Source organism: Tigriopus californicus, chromosome 8 (assembly GCF_007210705.1).
Source record: "Tigriopus californicus strain San Diego chromosome 8, Tcal_SD_v2.1, whole genome shotgun sequence".
Lineage (NCBI taxonomy): Eukaryota > Metazoa > Arthropoda > Copepoda > Harpacticoida > Harpacticidae > Tigriopus > Tigriopus californicus.
Window position 1 is genome coordinate 12323626 of NC_081447.1, and position 17111 is coordinate 12340736.

General features: G+C 39.6%; 2 protein-coding genes across 2 annotated transcripts in view; one reads left to right on the forward strand and one right to left on the reverse strand.

The window, feature by feature from the left end:
• The window catches only part of LOC131884910 (uncharacterized), a 35293-nt gene extending 30815 nt beyond the window's left edge, over positions 1-4478 (forward strand). The window contains exon 8 of the mRNA XM_059232806.1: positions 4217-4478. Coding sequence (XP_059088789.1) covers positions 4217-4362 — 146 coding nt within the window. The 3' untranslated portion in view covers positions 4363-4478. The remainder of the gene's footprint in view (positions 1-4216) is intronic.
• Positions 4479-8865: 4387 nt separating this feature from the next.
• On the reverse strand, positions 8866-16507 carry LOC131885277 (uncharacterized; the record flags this gene model as incomplete). Its single annotated transcript, XM_059233294.1, is given in 13 exon segments — positions 8866-9088; positions 9159-9267; positions 10325-10407; positions 12538-12659; positions 13074-13197; positions 15347-15451; positions 15511-15551; positions 15794-15809; positions 15892-15964; positions 16065-16082; positions 16144-16208; positions 16272-16377; positions 16473-16507. Coding segments are annotated over 13 exon segments (998 nt in total), but the record flags the coding sequence as incomplete, so codon positions are not given.
• Between the last annotated feature and the right edge of the window lie 604 nt (positions 16508-17111).

Genomic DNA, 17111 nt, shown 5'->3' on the forward strand with positions numbered 1-17111 from the left:
GGAAGGAGAGAGGAAAGGGGTGGGGTAAGTCTGTTGAGAGACTTGACAATGAGGTTGAGACAACTGCTGTCTCTTCCTCCTAGTGCCACTGAGATGGGCCTTTGTGCATTTGAAATTGAGGCATACCTTGTGCCTCAAAGATCTGATGCACATAAATGGGTGGAAAAGGCTACCCCCCCTGCTTGGAACAGCCGTTCTCATTGAATTAGAGAAGGCCAAATTCTGGGTGAGCCAGTTAACACCCTTTGCCTGCCTTTTTGCATCGCTGTCGTTTATGGACATTGCAAATTTCGATAGCATTCTCTACTATGCTCTCTTTGACCTCTATGACCTCTTTGACTACTAGGGGCGTTTGAATCAAATCAAGAGTGTCATTGCCTGTGTCCCTTTTGCCTACACTTGACTGGTTCATCCCACAGTCAAGTAATGGCTGGGTGTGACCAACCCAAGCTATTAAAGCTTCCAAAATGAAAGGCTTATTGATAGAGGACGAAGTTTTCCCATCCAAACCAGCTCAAGACAATTCCTAGCCCCTTCAGAAAGTCCCTTCAACAAAGCTTCCATAGTTATTGAAAGCAAGGGTATTTAAGGGATCCTAATTGAAAATACTTGAGACCTGAACAAAATATGGAAAAACATTCTGGAGGCTTCCTTCAGTTTCAAGAGAAAAACCGTTAGAAATGAGCGAGCGGAAAATAAAAGATGAAAAAGTAGAAGAAGAAGAAGAAACACAGCCAAGAGAGCCAAAGAGAGAAACCAGCGCGTGTGAATGAGAACCAGCTGTAGAGCAGGTAAACAACACACGTGCTAGGTGGAAACCAAGGAGGAACGTACTCCCTGGGGACAGACAAGAAGAAGAGAATAGGTGATTTCGCTAGGTTGGGGGCTACCAACAGAGGAGAAGAGATAAGAGTCGGTCGACTACGATGACCTACTCGTGGCTGACCAACTAGCTAGCCTCAGCCAACATACATCAACTCGACTACAGGAACAAGCTAACATCAATGGAATGGAATAGAACAAAAGAAGGTTCTAGAACCTAGTTTTGTATTGAAAATAGGAAACTAAACTGATTGTAAACAACAAGAAAAATCGACTACATATACAAGTACATGAAATGAACAGACTAAACAATAAAAACAAATGAACTACTCCTTAAGCCCAAACTACATGAAATAACCTAGAATTGGGATAAAAAGTATTGACAGACGAAAAAAATGAAATACGACATGAGCATAAAGATAAAAGATATAAGACTAAACTACTTGAGATAGGAAGAAATGAAAGCTAAAGAACAATAGTGTCTTACCTTGAGCAGCCACGCGACCACAACACAACACACTCAGACCGGCCGTTTGAAAAGATCAGGAACAACAAAATGTTGCGACTGCTCTCATCAAAAGACGGGACCGAACTATTTGTATATCCCAATTTATTTCACATTGTTATCTTTTATTTTCTAAATAGAAATCGGCCAATTACAAATCGAGTGACTCTCCTTGTGTACACTAAGGCTTGAGTGGAGATCATCTTACTTAACCTAGAATGAACCCTCAAATTTTAAGACTAGCCACGAACTTCTAGAAATATTAGAAATATAGACTGTGAACGGGCTTCCTCCCAAATGATCCTGCTCTTGGTCATAACGACTTTGAGCCACGTTTCAAAATGAAGTAACAAAATAAGGACTGTAGATCCCTCCTATTAAATACAGGTCATTCTGATGCTATTTATTTCTAAAAGTGCTGGTGTCAAAGTCACGAAGTCAAAAGCTTATTTAGCTGACCAAGAGCAGCCCGAAAAATCGAAATCGGGCTTTCCTAACCGCTACAATTCCCAGTACTATTAAAATGAAAGGTTATAATTCGTCTATTTATTAACTTTCAATCTTTGTATGATATTTGGTCTGCCAATGAATTAGAATTGGCTGATCTGGCTAGCCCTTAAATATAGAGTTGATCTGGAATTGAAAAAAAAATGAAGAAGCCCGAGAAAGAAGAGAAGTGGACTTCATTGTTCGAACTAGCCTGGGTTCTCGAGGGCTTGAAAGTGCTCTCAAAACGCACATTAAGCCTCTACGGTCACTGGAATTGACCCTAAATCCTGGGTTGGGACAAAGCTCATGGATGCTTTTGAAGACGTACAGTATCAGATACCTTTCGTGCCTTCTCTGATCACTGTACAGTCCCAACCTTTCTAACCTCTCCCAATAGGAGAGCTCTCTCATTCCTGTGATGTTCCTAGTGAAACATCTTTCGACTTGTTCGACCTTTTGCAAACCTGCTGAACTCATTGGAGCCCAAATGGGTGGAGCATATTCAAGATGTGGCTGAACAATCGACTTGTACAGAGTTAGCATCGTGATGCTATCTCCGGACTTAAATGTACCACTTTACCCACCTTCAAAATAATGGAAAGTTCGATGAGCATATCCAGTTGGAGGACTACACCTAAATCTTTCATAGATGACACCTTCTCAATATCTTTACACCCATTATCTACGAGTGGAGTATTCAACGGAGTTGACCCGAAGGTCATTGAGCAAAATCTCATTCCGTTCAGGGCCATTTTACTCTCCGTAACCCAAGAATAGATTTTTTCTAGGTCCTTTGCAAGGCTACTGGAATCTTGGCCATTCCTACCAGAAACTAACTTTGTATCGTCAGCATAAGAAGAGAGACTGGCAGTAATACTAAGCTTTTGAAGCAGGGCAACGATTATTATAAACAGGAGGGGTCTTAAGATGGAGCCCTTGGGAACACGTGACTTGACATCATGTATGTCACTAAGGGATCCCTCGACCTTAACAATTTACTTCCTATCCTGAATGAAGCTTCTTAACCGATTGAGAGCCTTGCCTTGGATCCCAATGTCATGAAGTTTATTCAACCAAAAGCCATGACCTACTTTTTCAAAGGCCTTGGCAAAAATCAAGAAAGACAATATCAACTGACTCATGCTTTTCCAGTCCCTCAATAACCTGCAATATGTTCAATCCGTTGGGTAACCGTGCTAAAATTTGCTCGGAACCTGTGCTGGCTAGGAGGAAGCTAGGACTTCAAGAAATTCAACAAGTGTGAACTTCATGATCTTCTCAAACACCTTCGCAATATTCGAAGTGAGAGAAATCGGCCTATTGTTACCGGAGAGCGACTTATCTCCCCCTTTAAAGATTGGAACTCTGTGAGCTAGCTTCAGAGAAGATGGAAACTTGCCCTGATCCAAGATGCAACGCTTCAAGTACGATCATCAACTCGAGCATGCTTTTTTGAGTTGAAAGTGGAGCACAAGTTGATGTGATTTCCTTGTAAAATCGGGTTGTTTAATAAACAATTTGGTGCAGAAAGCGCACAACTATCATTCATGTCTGAAATGGAAGCATTGTTCGTCACTCTTCTTCACCCCCCAGGGAGTGGATATGAAAAACCTCGTAAGATGCGTTATTTCAAATTTCTAAGAAAATCATTGATTATCTTGTCTGATCTACTGCTAAGCTCGGTTTTTACTCATTGATTAACTATTCGTACTCAAAAGGATGGTAGATTGTAAAAAAAGTGCTCGTTACAATTAACTTACAGTAGTTTGGTCATACTCAATCTTGCATTGGAGGATGATGTTGACGTCACCCGAGAATTGTTTCACATATCGCAGAAAATTGGAGCAGGTTCCAACTCAAATATGTGCCAATGTGTATGAGACAGGGGTCAAGATGTGTCGAAACAGGGTTTTTTAATAGCACCATAATCAAAAGATGAAGGGCAAGTCAGCCTGTTTTTCTGATCGAGCAATGCTGTAAATAAAATACTCAAACTAGTGCTGGGATGAGTCCGGACTCGAGTCTGGATGCACTAGAGCCTTTTACTCGATTTTGGAGAAGTTCGCCGAACCCGTGCCTTACAGAAAGGACTCTAGTCCGGACTCGTCAAGTAAAGAATATTCACTTCTTCCTAGAATTTCGCAAAACGAGTCTTTTTGCAAGTCCTTACTCTATTGAAAGACTCATCGGTCTCGAGTCTTTTGCCGGACTCGAGAAGAGCTCCGGAATTGGTCATTGTTTTGACCACTTAAACATAACCGAGATAATGGAAGACTGTTATTGGTACTGGGTGTAGGAAGGTAAAACACGCAAACACAGATCGTCATTAATTAAGAAGGCTTTTGACGACAACGTTCGACAACTAAATCAGATACTGAATGGTCTGACCTCTACTTTCAGCCCAGCGGCGTCCCTTTCGAATTCATTTCAAGACTGATGCGAATGAAAATACATTGACAGAAGATGAGGCCGATATGAATGAGCAAGTTCTCGCTCCGGGTGGAATTCTTGGATTTAATCTCAATTACGCCCTTCAAGATTGCTAGGGACCAAAATCAAGTTACGCCTCAAAAGCCGATGGGTGGAAAGCTCATACCCCATGTCCAAATTGAATGTAACACTATCATAATGATCCCTATGTGAACCATGTGAATTCAACGAATTAAAAGTATTTCCATCATGAACCTTTTGAATATTACAAGGTGTATAAGTAGATGTTGCAATTATCAAACCTATCTACAGGGTGCGTCAGTGGAATTTGCCAGTATTGGTATACATTCTAAAAATGTAATTGCTCAGAGATGAGTAGACTGATGTCTATTTTTTTTTAATATTCCTCAAAACATCGAGAAATTTTCTTATTCAATAATATTGCCTTCATTTTCAATAACTTGGTCCAAAGGAGCTAGCTTTTGCAAGTTGAGTCTTGGGAAAATATCTGGATTTTGACTTGTTCTTGGTGATGAAATGGTCCCTCGTATTACTGGGATGTTTGTTGGACTCCCTTTCAACCACGTTCAATCACTAATAACTGCAGGGCCTAGGGATTACAGTCAAAGGAGTTACGAGGCCACATATCCTTTGTGCTTGAAATTAGCAACCTTTCTTTCCTCATCACCCTCTTCTATCGTGTTCCTGTAAACTGACACCTCAAAACCTCTCATGAAAAAAGACTCAACAACGATATACAAAAAAGACAAAGTGCTCGAATTTACTAAGCCCTTTGACAAAGACTTCTTCAAGATAAGCGACCGACACCTTAGTTTATAATGTGAGAATAAGCGTCCGACATTCTCATAAACACATATCCATCATCCTCAACAAACACAAAACTCACTGACCAATCCGGACCTGTCCCCATACGCTCCGTGTACCCTTTTGGCTACATTAATAGGCGCAATCGGCCAATGGTTTCATTCTGGGTCTTTCGTGGAAAGGTCAGTTTATAGAGGTTTGAGTTCAGGAAACAGTAGGTACATTATTCGAGAGATGACTTCGAATGCGTCCAACGACTCACCTATCGGGCTGATTGTGTTCAATCACCAGAGTGATCGAGGTGGGATCGTTTCCTGGGACGATTTCCAGTCATTTCAAAATGAGATAAGGGGCGAAATGAAAGATTTTGCGGACTTGGTTCGTGGTATCGTTGTGAAACTAGATAAGGGGAACGAGATTGCTGATCGACCTTCGAAGACAAGAAAGTGCGCTCTCCTCAAGAGTTTGAGAGGGCAATTGATGAGCTTTCAGAAGACGTCACAAGCCTATGAAGATTTCAACTTAAACCCGGAGTCATATGACGGAGAAAAACTTCTTCAGCGTTTGAAATACTTTCAATCTGTTGTGATTCCCTTGTATGACGATATAATTCGGGCTACTGAATCTGAGGAGAAAACTTATTACGTGGAAGAAAAGGAAAGGTAGTCGAAACACTCTTCTTAGCAACCAACCCAGATTCAAACCGATGCCAACAATTACGGGATCGTGTGTTCCAAATTGGAAAAAAGATATCCGTGATGAAAATAACAGCTTTAAAGTCCAATCTGGTCCTTAAATCTGAATCTCTTCTTCGGCAACTCACGGAACGAGGGTTCAAGAAATCTTCAACACCCAATTGCGGAAGAACCAATACCCGCGAATCCCGTTCTTCGTTTACTCAGGGAAATCAAGAGGGGACAAATAACCATCATTCTCCGAACCTGACAAGGGCAGATCTGATCCAAGCACATACTTATTGAACTCATTGCAAAAATTATTCAGAGCCCTGACTATCTCAGCATTTTCATTTTGTGCCCGGATCATCATTAATTAGGATGGCATGCCTTTTCTGATTTTCCAGAAAAACGAAGTTCTTATTGTTTGGGGAATTTCAGCCAATGTAAACAAGTATCGTATGATGACCCAAGACAGGACAGTTGCAACTACAAGAGATTCAATTGAAAATACCTTTAGTTCCAATAGATTTCTAGCTTGACCTTCGGAATCTGTTGACAGGTAATAGACTCCACAAGTTAAGGAACTAAGGCTTAGTTCTTTATTGGGTTAGAAGTTTCATGCATTATATAGGAAGCAAATAATTAAGAAAGAGGTGTCACTGAGTGACATATTGCATGTAAAGTTGGGTACCCCACAGGACTGCAAGCTCTGGCAGTTTTTGCTGCCAGGTTTGCTTTACGTTAGGTAAGGGCAGGTAAAATATGCCGCCTCTTTGCACCTTGAACTTGTAGTTGTTAATAATATTCGGGGATATCTCTTTTATACAACTAAAACATATTTCAAGTGCTTCACTACTCCCAAATCTGCCATTCTTAAAATATTGAGTTTTTTGAAGTATGCCGTTGTATGAGCATTACGTTTTGCCATTACAACCCACCTTATTGCTCTTTTCTGAAGGGTGAAAAGTCCATTTAGCGAGGAACCGTGGCTCAAAAATTTGAGACAATGCTCCACCTTGCTTTTAATTAGGGCGTTATATAGTACTAATCTAAGATTCGATGGGAGAGCAATATTAGACATGAAAAAGGTGAAAAGAGTCCGCCTCACGCATTTACTCATATTATTTATGTGATCCTTCCAAGATAGTTTATCGTCAATTAGCACCCCAAGAAACTTTACGGAAGTAGCGCTACGCCTAGTTCCAACCTGTTTAACTACAGTATGTCCATTGCTTGTTAGCACAAAGTCGTGGTTTTTCCCTTTACGTGAAGTGTTCAGCAGCATCAGTTTCGTTATCTTTAAATTAATCTCCAGCCTGTTGCTTTACTGCCATTTCATCATGGTGTTAAACGCAGAGTTGCATTCCATTTCCATTTGTTTAAGATCATTGCCAAAGTATTGAAGGGTCGTATCATCCGAAAACAGTGTAGTTTTAAAAGGTGTCACCCTCGGAAGGTCATTAATATAAATCAGAAACAAAAGTGGGCCTAATATACTTCCCTGAGGTACGCCACAGGTCATAGGAATAAAATTAGAAACGATGCCGTCCAATTGCACACACTGTTCCAGTCCCTTCAANCCAATTGCACACTCTGTTCCCGTCCCTTCAAGTAGTTTCGGAGCCAAGTTGTGATATGATGGCTAAACCCGTAGCGTTCCATTTTGGCAAGTAAGATTTCGTGATCTACAGTGTCAAATGCTTTTTTTAGGTCTACGAATATTGCCACGGATAGTTTACTCTCCTTGCTGTTTTCGAAGATATGGCGTAGAAAGTTATGAAGTGCATGAGAAGTGGAGTGTTTGGGTCGAAAACCAAATTGGTTCTGGGCCATGTGATCACTATTGAAGGGAGTAAAGATCTGTTTGTAGACTACTTTCTCCAGGATTTTAGAGAGTGTTGACAGAACGCAAATAGGCCTATAATTTGACATGTCGCTTCGGTCACCACCTTTAAAAAGAGGAATGACCTTGCCGCACTTCCAACTTTGTGGGATGTAACCGCTGATCAGGGAGATGTTGAATAGCTTCGCTAAGGGGTAAGCAATAACATCCTTTATCCCCTTTAAGACTACGCTCGTGATCCCGTCGAATCCAGAGCTAGATTTCAGAGGGAGCTTTTCAATTATATTTAGGGTCTGGAAGTGAGTTAGCGCTTTGAAGTAATAAGTGCCTTTGACTAGCTTGTCTTTGAACAGAGCGACCTCTCCTTTCATCATCTTCATTGCTCCACTATAAGATCTTCATAGGTTCAGTATGTCTTCTTATGCTGATGATACAAAATACGTTTTTCTTAAGAAGTTAGCCCATGCAGCCCATCTAATTTGACAAAATTCGATTTCAGTCATGATTGGAGGGAAATTGAAACTGAACGGAAATCGTCATTTTCAAGGTCAAAGCTTTTGATGTCCAAGTTAGTAATTTTGTCCAAAAATGTTACTCCGATTTGACATTTTGGTAGCAGATTCAGAATCAACCCCTATCAAGAGTATGCGTCTCGTGTTTGGGCACCAGTAAGCTCTGCAGGACTTCAAAGAATAAAGAAGATCCAACGAATTTGATCACACAACTGGCCATTGGCACTGAAGTTCGTATTCAGAATCAACAAAGAACGGATTGGGACTGCTGCTAGCACACTGCCTCGCCAAAAATACGAGATACGCTTGCCATCTGGTCGGCGCCTTTTTTCGTCGCTGTCTTAGGTCGGTGACTCTGCCGCGAGAAAAGTCTGAGGATTGTTGCAACAGAAGTGCAGACCAACCCAAAGGTATCACTTTTGGTACTGATTCGACCAGGATTGTGCCTATATTTCCTAAAGACTACTACCATGCTCAAAAAATCTCCTCCTCCTCGAAGATCTCAAAGGCAAATGAACAGGAGAAAAGAACCCAAATAAGTGATTATTCTTAGTTTATGATTTCCTTCATAGTACCAAAACATTGATCCAGATCCATTTTTGTTATGTTGACTATTTCTTTACTCTTCATTATATTCATCTCGGGGAAAGAGAGATGATGCATATTGCTCTCTTGCCAATGCCTGTGCTCATGCTTGTACAAATCAATAATTGAAATTACACGCAGTTACCACTCGTCTCTCGACTCGTCATAACATATAGGTACTGTCTTTGCTTAAATTTTACTGGTAAACCAAATGGATTGATGGTCGGATTGAAATCTTTTTCATAGTGTTAAGCATCAATAGAAAACGAAAATATCATTGACGTAATTGGATGTCTCCGTCAAGCGCATGCCACTTGTTCATACTCCAGATTGAAACCCGTGATTCCGGTGATCACGGTGGCCAAGCTTCGAACACCGACTTCAAAGGATCCCGATGTAGCTAGAAGGCAATTTGAAAAGCATTAAAAATGATTCGGTTTTTTTGCATAACGACGAAGTTGAAAACTTACTTGTGACTGTGGCAGGACCCGTATCACCGTCGTTGCCAAAAAGCCCTCCACATATCATCCCAGCGGTAAGCGTCATGACCGTTACATGGTTTTGATTGTCACAAGTTGTCTGAAGAAAGATTGATTTTTTGACGGCGAAATCTCGGTTTCCATTAAAAAAATGCATTCATTACCAGAGTGGTTAAAGTTTTAACGGAAAAAACCAAACACATCTTGGCAATTTTTGAGCCCAGAAACTTATCAGGAACAGCTTTGGTTTTATTGCTTTATGGAATTTGAGCGCACAAAACTTACAAGCCTAATAGCATATAAGAACTGAAATTTTCAATAACCTAATTAATGAAAAGTGGGAGTTCACTTGCTAAGCACTAACTTAAAAATGATGATTTGTTTTATCAAACCACTGCTTACGTAGATCTATGGGATTTAACCGTCAAATTTTCATTGCCCTAAGCTTCAAAATGCCCCGGTAATTTTTTAACTTAAATTGTCACATAATTGATACGGATTTTCAATGTTCTAAAAATAAAACATTAGCTAGCTTCTTTTTCCTTGCGTAATCTCAAAATAGCTCAAAATGTTTCCCTAAATCCTCGAAAATATAAATTTACGAAACAATATTTTGAATCATTGGAGGCACACGGGAGTTCAACAATCATTGTAAATTTCAAAAAAAAAAATAATGAAGCGGGGAAAGAAGCAGTTTTAAATCAATTTCAATAAAGTCTTCAATAGGAGCCCAGATCAAAAAGTTTGTGTCTTGCATGCAATATCAATTCAAGTGAATGTATAAGTGTACTTTTTATGATTATAAGACATCCTTTCAAAAATGACACTTTAGTGTGTTTTAAATGACATTTTGAGCTATTTTGAGATGGTGCAAGTAAAAGAGACATCTTCTTTTATTTATGTCCAATTATGATTCTCATCATTTTTTGGGGAATTTAAGTTAATTTTGGAGCTAAAAGCGATGAAAATTGAACGTTTCAATCCCATACATCTAAGTACGTTCTTAGGCATGCAAATTGTTTATGTGGGCTAAAATTCCATTAAGCAACAAACTATAGATGTTCTTTCAAACTTTATGAGCTACAAAAACGCCAAACCCAATGTGTTTGGGTACTTTAGTCAAAAGTTTAAAAGCGCATTTTCACCACCGTCATTACCTGAGCCGCAGTAGCAGGATTCGACAACATAAAGGCGTCGGGGGTTTCAGTGGCTGATTCTCTCAATTGCAACCGGCAAAATCCTAAAATTGGAAAACATCACAATTTCACCCCGGAATTAAGAAACACATTTCTGCCCTTGTTGCGAAGTAAAAAAGGGATTTTTCTTCTTCGGGTTTTGTTTTTTCACGGGCTTTTCCAACCGCTAAAAGGAATGTAATCCCAAGTACTATTAAATTGAAAAGTTATAATTCGTGTATTTATTACCTTTCAAAATTTATATGATATTTGGTCCACCAACGAATTTGAGTCGGCAGACCGAGCTTGTCCTTGAATCTACGTAGGGTTGATCAGGAATGCTATCTAAAAATTTGTCCAAGTCTGACTTGAAAGACGCTACCGGATCAACAAGGCCTAAGTATTCCCCACGAATATTAGAGGGAAGCAAATTAAGCAATAAAGGAGCCTGAGAAAGCAGAGAAGTGGACTTCATTGTTCGAACTAGCCTGGATTCTCGAGAGCTTGAAGGGGCTCTCAATACGCATATTAAGCCCCTACGGTCAATAGAATTGACCCTAAATCCTGGGTTGGGACAAAGCTCATGGATGTTTTTGAAGACGTACAGTATCAGACACCTTTCGTACCTTCTCTAAACACTGTACAGTCCCAACCTTTTTAAGTAATAATCAGACCCTCCCTCATCGGTAGAATTCAATTGTGTTTATTCCTTTCTTCTTGACAAAAGTTTCCGACAATTTGCATAATTGTTTTCCGATCAGGACATTTTAGTCTCTCACAATATGATAGCTCTCTCATTCCTGTGACATTCCTAGTAAAACATCTTTGGACTTTTTCGACCTGTTACAAATCTGCTGAACTCATTGGAGCCCAAACGGATGAAGCATAATGTAAAAGTGACTTTTGGCCCTTCCACCTTCTCAAGTGTACTTATATGGATCTAGCCTTTGGAAAGAAACGCGTTCTTGGCCTTTTCGAGAAACCTGTAGCGCATTTTTTTCGTGATTTTTCTGGACAACTGGACAATTGTTTAAATGTTACTAATTTTTTGCAGGGACGATTGTTCCGAAATATTGCCGCAAAAGTTTTATTTCTTAGCTGTGAAGGTGAGGTGACAATGACACTGGAATCTGTAATTGACATAATACATTGGTTCAAATTCAATCGATTACCTTGATTTCGGTGACCGGACAACTCGACCCGGGACAATTCGACCCGGGACAACTCGACCCAGGACAGCCCGAGCCAGTGGACAACTTGACCCAACAGACAACTCGACCAAGGGGACAACTCGACCCAGTACAATAATTAAACACAGCATGATTAATGGTACAAAACTAAAGCTTGATGAGTCAACATTCTATTTATATGCAAAGATGTTGGCAGCAGTAAGGCATTAAATGAAGATCAAATTTGATTAAAACGTTATCAAACTTGATTTTCACTCCATGATTGATTGAAACATAACTTGCTTTTAAAGATTAAACGATGAATTGTCTAAACCTTTCAAATTTTGACATGTTTACATCACATTTTCAATTTTACTCCATTAGTTTGAACTATTTGTAAGCCAATATATTGGGCTTAATTTCTGTACTGAGTTGATTTGTCTGCCGATTCGAGTTGTCCGCTGGGTCGAGTTGTCCGCTGGGTCGAATAGTCTGCTGGGTCGAGTTGTCCGTTGGGTCAAGTCGTCCTTGAACCCTTGATTTCAAATGCAATTGGTTAAAAATATTTTGCAGTCAAATACTTTTCTTTAAAATGCAATAAATGACAACGTCTTGGAAATGTATTTGTAAATTTATAGTTACGTAATTGTAACGCCAACTACATGTATTTCAAAATGAATTTGGAAATTAAAGTTAGGTAACTGTTTTGCGGTACCCCTTCGTGGTTTCGTGAACGCAAATTTTGAAATGCAATAGCACTAAATTCTACCCACTCGCATCTCGAAATATGCGCTCACGAATCCCTGCGGGGGTATCCCATCATGCCGATCGTCAGAGCATGATTTGAGGATGAAACAAAACGATATCACACCTTGGCTTTGCTGATTCGTTGAAGCGTGCGTAAATGAAGGGTACATGAGCAGTAACAGTGGAAGATGCAAAAATCACCCATTGGTCAACAACTTCGTGACCCTTTCACAACATGATTTGTTTTTACTTATTTGATAGAGATTGAAAAATATTTACCAAGCTCCTGTCTGAAGCAATGCTTGTAGTTCTGGTTGGCCAAGAGCTGACCCCCCGCATGGTTATAGGACTTGAAGGATCCGCTTTTTCCCGTGAAGTATTGTGTGCATCCAGCCGGAGCTCTAAAATATGAGGAGAGAACGTACGTAAAAAATAATTGTTTGGTTTTAATTCCAAGCGCGATGTTCAAAAAACTTTGTTTCTTGCATTTAGGATATGCTTTGAAATACATATGCATCCATTCCATATTCGGAACTTACTATGAGCTTTTTCCTTTTACATTTCGTTCAAAATAGTACATGATGAGCTTGAAATATGGTGAAATTTGAAAATGCAGTTAATTCTCCAGGTTTCTCCTCTTAAATAATTTAAAAATCGGCATTGCATTGCTGCCAATTATGTCCTTTGATAACACCTGTCTGATTATGTTGCATCATTTCTTTTTAACATTAATTGGAGAACTTGCAGTGAAAGTTTTAACCAGTCTCACACAAGCCAGACACATCGTACGGTTTGATTCACTAATTTGATCATACTTGGCCAAATTGTCGCATGTGTAGTATGTGGCCTTGATGTCGAATTTTCGACCGCCTGGTCCAGATCCTTTGACGATGGCGAGCATTCCAGCTGATGTTCCATTTGTGCCCGTTTCAAAGTACACTAAAAATTAAGGTATCATAATATCATAAGAACATTAAGGTATCTTAGATTCTCCTAGAAATTTCCCTTGAGTTCTTAATTGCTGCCAATGCAATTCGGCTTTTTTCTCCAAGTTTTCCTCTCAGATTTCTAACTTATAAATTTAGTCCTGTGAGCTCCAGAAATTGCAAATAAAGGTAGAAAATATAGCAAATAGAGTGGCAAATAATTTGTAAGATATCTATTGAATTGGCAAATGATCCCGAAACATTGGCACGCAAGATATGGTCTAAAAGTCAAGGAAAGGAATTAGAAAAGTAAAAGGATAAAGTCTCAAAAGTCATAGAAAGTCGGAAAGATGACAAAAGCTATGAGAGGTCTGTTTTACCTTTCCCAAACTAGCTTTTGGTTGGTCAAAGACATTTCATTTCAGGCTCATTGATATTTATTCTTGATTATCCTTTCACCATATTGTTTTCTGTCATCTATTCTGACCAAACGCCTTTCAGCGTTTAAATATGTATGTGTTAAAGAACAAAAAATAGTTACATAAAAAGAGGGATTCGGCAATTTGAATAAACAGTTTATTTTATGAGAACCGGTTTTCAAGATTTGACTTTCACTCGAAAGTGCTTGAAGCCAAATCTGACTTGAACTGTTCTTATCTAAACGGAAAAGAAAACCCATTAGAGTTGTGTTTCGCCTTTGCAACGCACAGAATAGTACAACACACTAGAGGAAAGGTTCCTCCTGTAGAGCAGTGTAAAGCTTTGGGATTTCATACTAGTGCACCCTCTGGTTCTACCAAGAAGGAAGTGTCACCACACTTCTTACTGATGACAAAAAGTTGGCATCAGATATTTTTCCCCAACTTTTAGTATGCTTTTGTCACTTGCCATGTTATGTGTCATCATTATCAAATGAATGTTGGACTTGAATGGTTCAAAATAATTGTCGAACGATTTCCTTAGATGGCGAACAAATTTGTCAGCGAAAATTTAGAAGCACTGGATTCGCTAGAATCATGGTAGTTCTTGTCGCGGTTGTTGCGCAGCCTGACTAGCTCATTCAGCTGAAATCCGATCCGGTACTTTACACGTCTCTATGCTGAAAACAGTTTACTTTTTCGCCAGCTTTTGGAATATATTGAAAGCACCTGGCTAGGCATGGCTAGGACAGCATGAAAAGGTGACGTACAACTGCAAATACTTAAGTATGAAGCTAACCAAGACAACCAATAATACTAGCAACAAAGAGGCAACGCTCATCTAGCATGTTTTCTTATCGGTTTAGGTAAATAACCTCAGTAATGGGCCAGTTTTTCCCCAGCTTGACTTTGATCACTTGATCATTAAAGAATGTTGGTGGAGTCTTAGCCTAGTTCACGCTTTGCAACCACCCTGGATTTGAACTCGCCAGCTTCTGGGGACTCAGGCAAGTGCTCGTCCGCCTCAGCTGTCTTCTTCAAATCCATAGATGACAGCACGGGGTCGTAGACTCCACCAACATTCTTCAACGATCTCCCTGACAAAGTCTCGTTGCAGAAAGACCGTCCCATCACGGAATATATATTCTCTTCGCGTGTATGAGAGGGAAAATTATACCTCTAAAAACCGGTCCTCTAACAGAAAATCAGGCAATGAAAGTCCATTGACGGCGCTTCCACTTGACCAAGGAGGTGGTGTGAAATTTTGATGTTTTGACGAATCAACAGGATGAATATTCCTATTGACTTTTAGATTGTCTTAACAACAATATTTAAAAAAAAGTAAGTTTTGCTAGTGTAGATGACAGCGTTTAAGTTGAATTTATACCCTACTTAAGGTTTTGCTTCTGTTTTAGAAAACAAAAGGTTTTTTTTATTAGATTACAAAGAAATTGATGTTGAATATTCAAACATTTGACTTCATTTTAGGCCATCTTTATCAAAAGATGTGTTATTCCAATCCATGCCTAATGAATGAATTTTCACGTAATTGCTAAATAAATTTTAAGAAAGTGCAAGAAAAATACTTTGTTTTTTTGTTGTCTTTAAATCTATTGTATAAGGAATCATGTAGTTTTTTCCCATCGCCTAACACAAATCACAAGACCTTTAACGCCCTGAGTTAAAATAATACAAAGCCGCTCAAAGCAAGCTGTGGTATAGCTTGAGGACTGATTTTCTTACTGTGCTGTCCAGTTAACAATCCACAAACTGTTGGAGGAAACCCATTGGATGAAGACGAAAAAGGACTCGTGACCATCACTGAGTCAGCTACAGTTCCACAAACTCCTGGAAAAGTTATTCAAATAAGCTTATTCCTTTTGAGCCCAACGGCATCCTTGGCTTACCTGTGTTGCTAGCAAAAGTGGATAATGTTCGGAAGTCTAGCCTGTAAGAGAATCAATGTTGAACAGCTCTTTGTTGCCCTTGAGCCACAGTTTTTGTTAAGCTTAAGCATTTTCCAAGAGGTTAGCTATCTCATGAGAAATTCTACAAACAGGAATGCAATAACCACAGGAAAGAACCTGTGCTAGCTGGGGATCATGTATTTAATATCTCAGTTGCTATCATTACTTTCTGATCAATCTGTTCCCGAGAGGTATTCACATCCATTCAAAATAATATTCTTACCGAATTTGGCACAAATCTGGAACGAGAAACGATCCATGAAAGTCAAAAGATAACTAATATGACGGCAGTACCCAACAGTAACAAAGCAATAATCTTACTCTCACATATCCGGTTGAAGTTGTAAGTGCAAGTTTCACTAGGAATTGTATCGGCTAAGGGATTTCCATTATTCTTAAACGTGAATGATCTTAATCAATATTCATGACAGAAATGTACGTATTTCGGATGAAAAAAAGCTGCAAAAACACACTATGAAACCTGATTTTCTTACCCGAATGAAGGTGCAATTCTATGAAATTAGGACAATTAGTAAGTACGTTGAACGAATTCGAAATCACACCATCTCTTACCTGATTGATTGTTTGTGTGCCACCACAAACGCCACTTACAATGAATAAGCAACACACTCCAAAACCTAAAACACCGCAATTTAAGATCGCCTAATGCAAATTCGACTCTAAAGTTAGTTCATAGATACCCGCAGCACAATTCCCGGAAGCTGATCCACTCCTAGAAGCGCATTCCGAAGCCGTCAAGCATGTTCCTGGAAGATTTCCGGTCTCTGTTGTGGTGCAAAGGTCATTCTGAAAGATTGCAATGTTCCCCAAGGGGAAAAACAAGGAAAACAAGGTTCATATTCATGCTTTGTGTTTTCAGTATTGCAATTTGAACCACTTACCCTGAACGTGACCACGTTGAATAAGCTAAACAATCCTAAAAGGCGAAATAAGCCAATAGTAAAAAAGATAGGCAAGACTTTTGGTAGACTCAGTAATCAAAGTTGTACAAGTAGTGAAATCAAGACCTTGAGAAGTACAATGGGAAGAAGGGATGTTCGAAGGTAGATCGTCCTTTTTTCCACCCGTACATGTGCCGTCAGTCCTTGAGACTGACGGCAATTCACTGGAAATGAGTTGGATAAGGCAGTTTGCTCGAAGGTTTTCTTTGTAAGGGACTTTAATTTTCCGGCTAGCGTTGTAGAGTGAAAGGTTAGTCCTGATGGGTATATTCCCATTTCGAAATCGACATCTCAGTCGTTCGAAAAGCTGGAGGAATTTGCGATCTTGCGCACTTTCTCCGAACATGTTGGTTTTGCCACTAGAGCGAATAATGTTCTGGACTTGGTCTTTTCAAATGACTCTGATCTGATCCAGTATGTCCATGCAAGGACACTAAAGCTCTATAGAGTCCCTGGTCCATGTGACACCTAGTAATCTGTCAGATCATCATGTTCTTGACACAGGGTCGACCATTACTCAAAAGCAGAGTAAAACCGGTCAAAAAGGTCGGTCTGGCTAAGTTCAAGTTCAAAGATGAA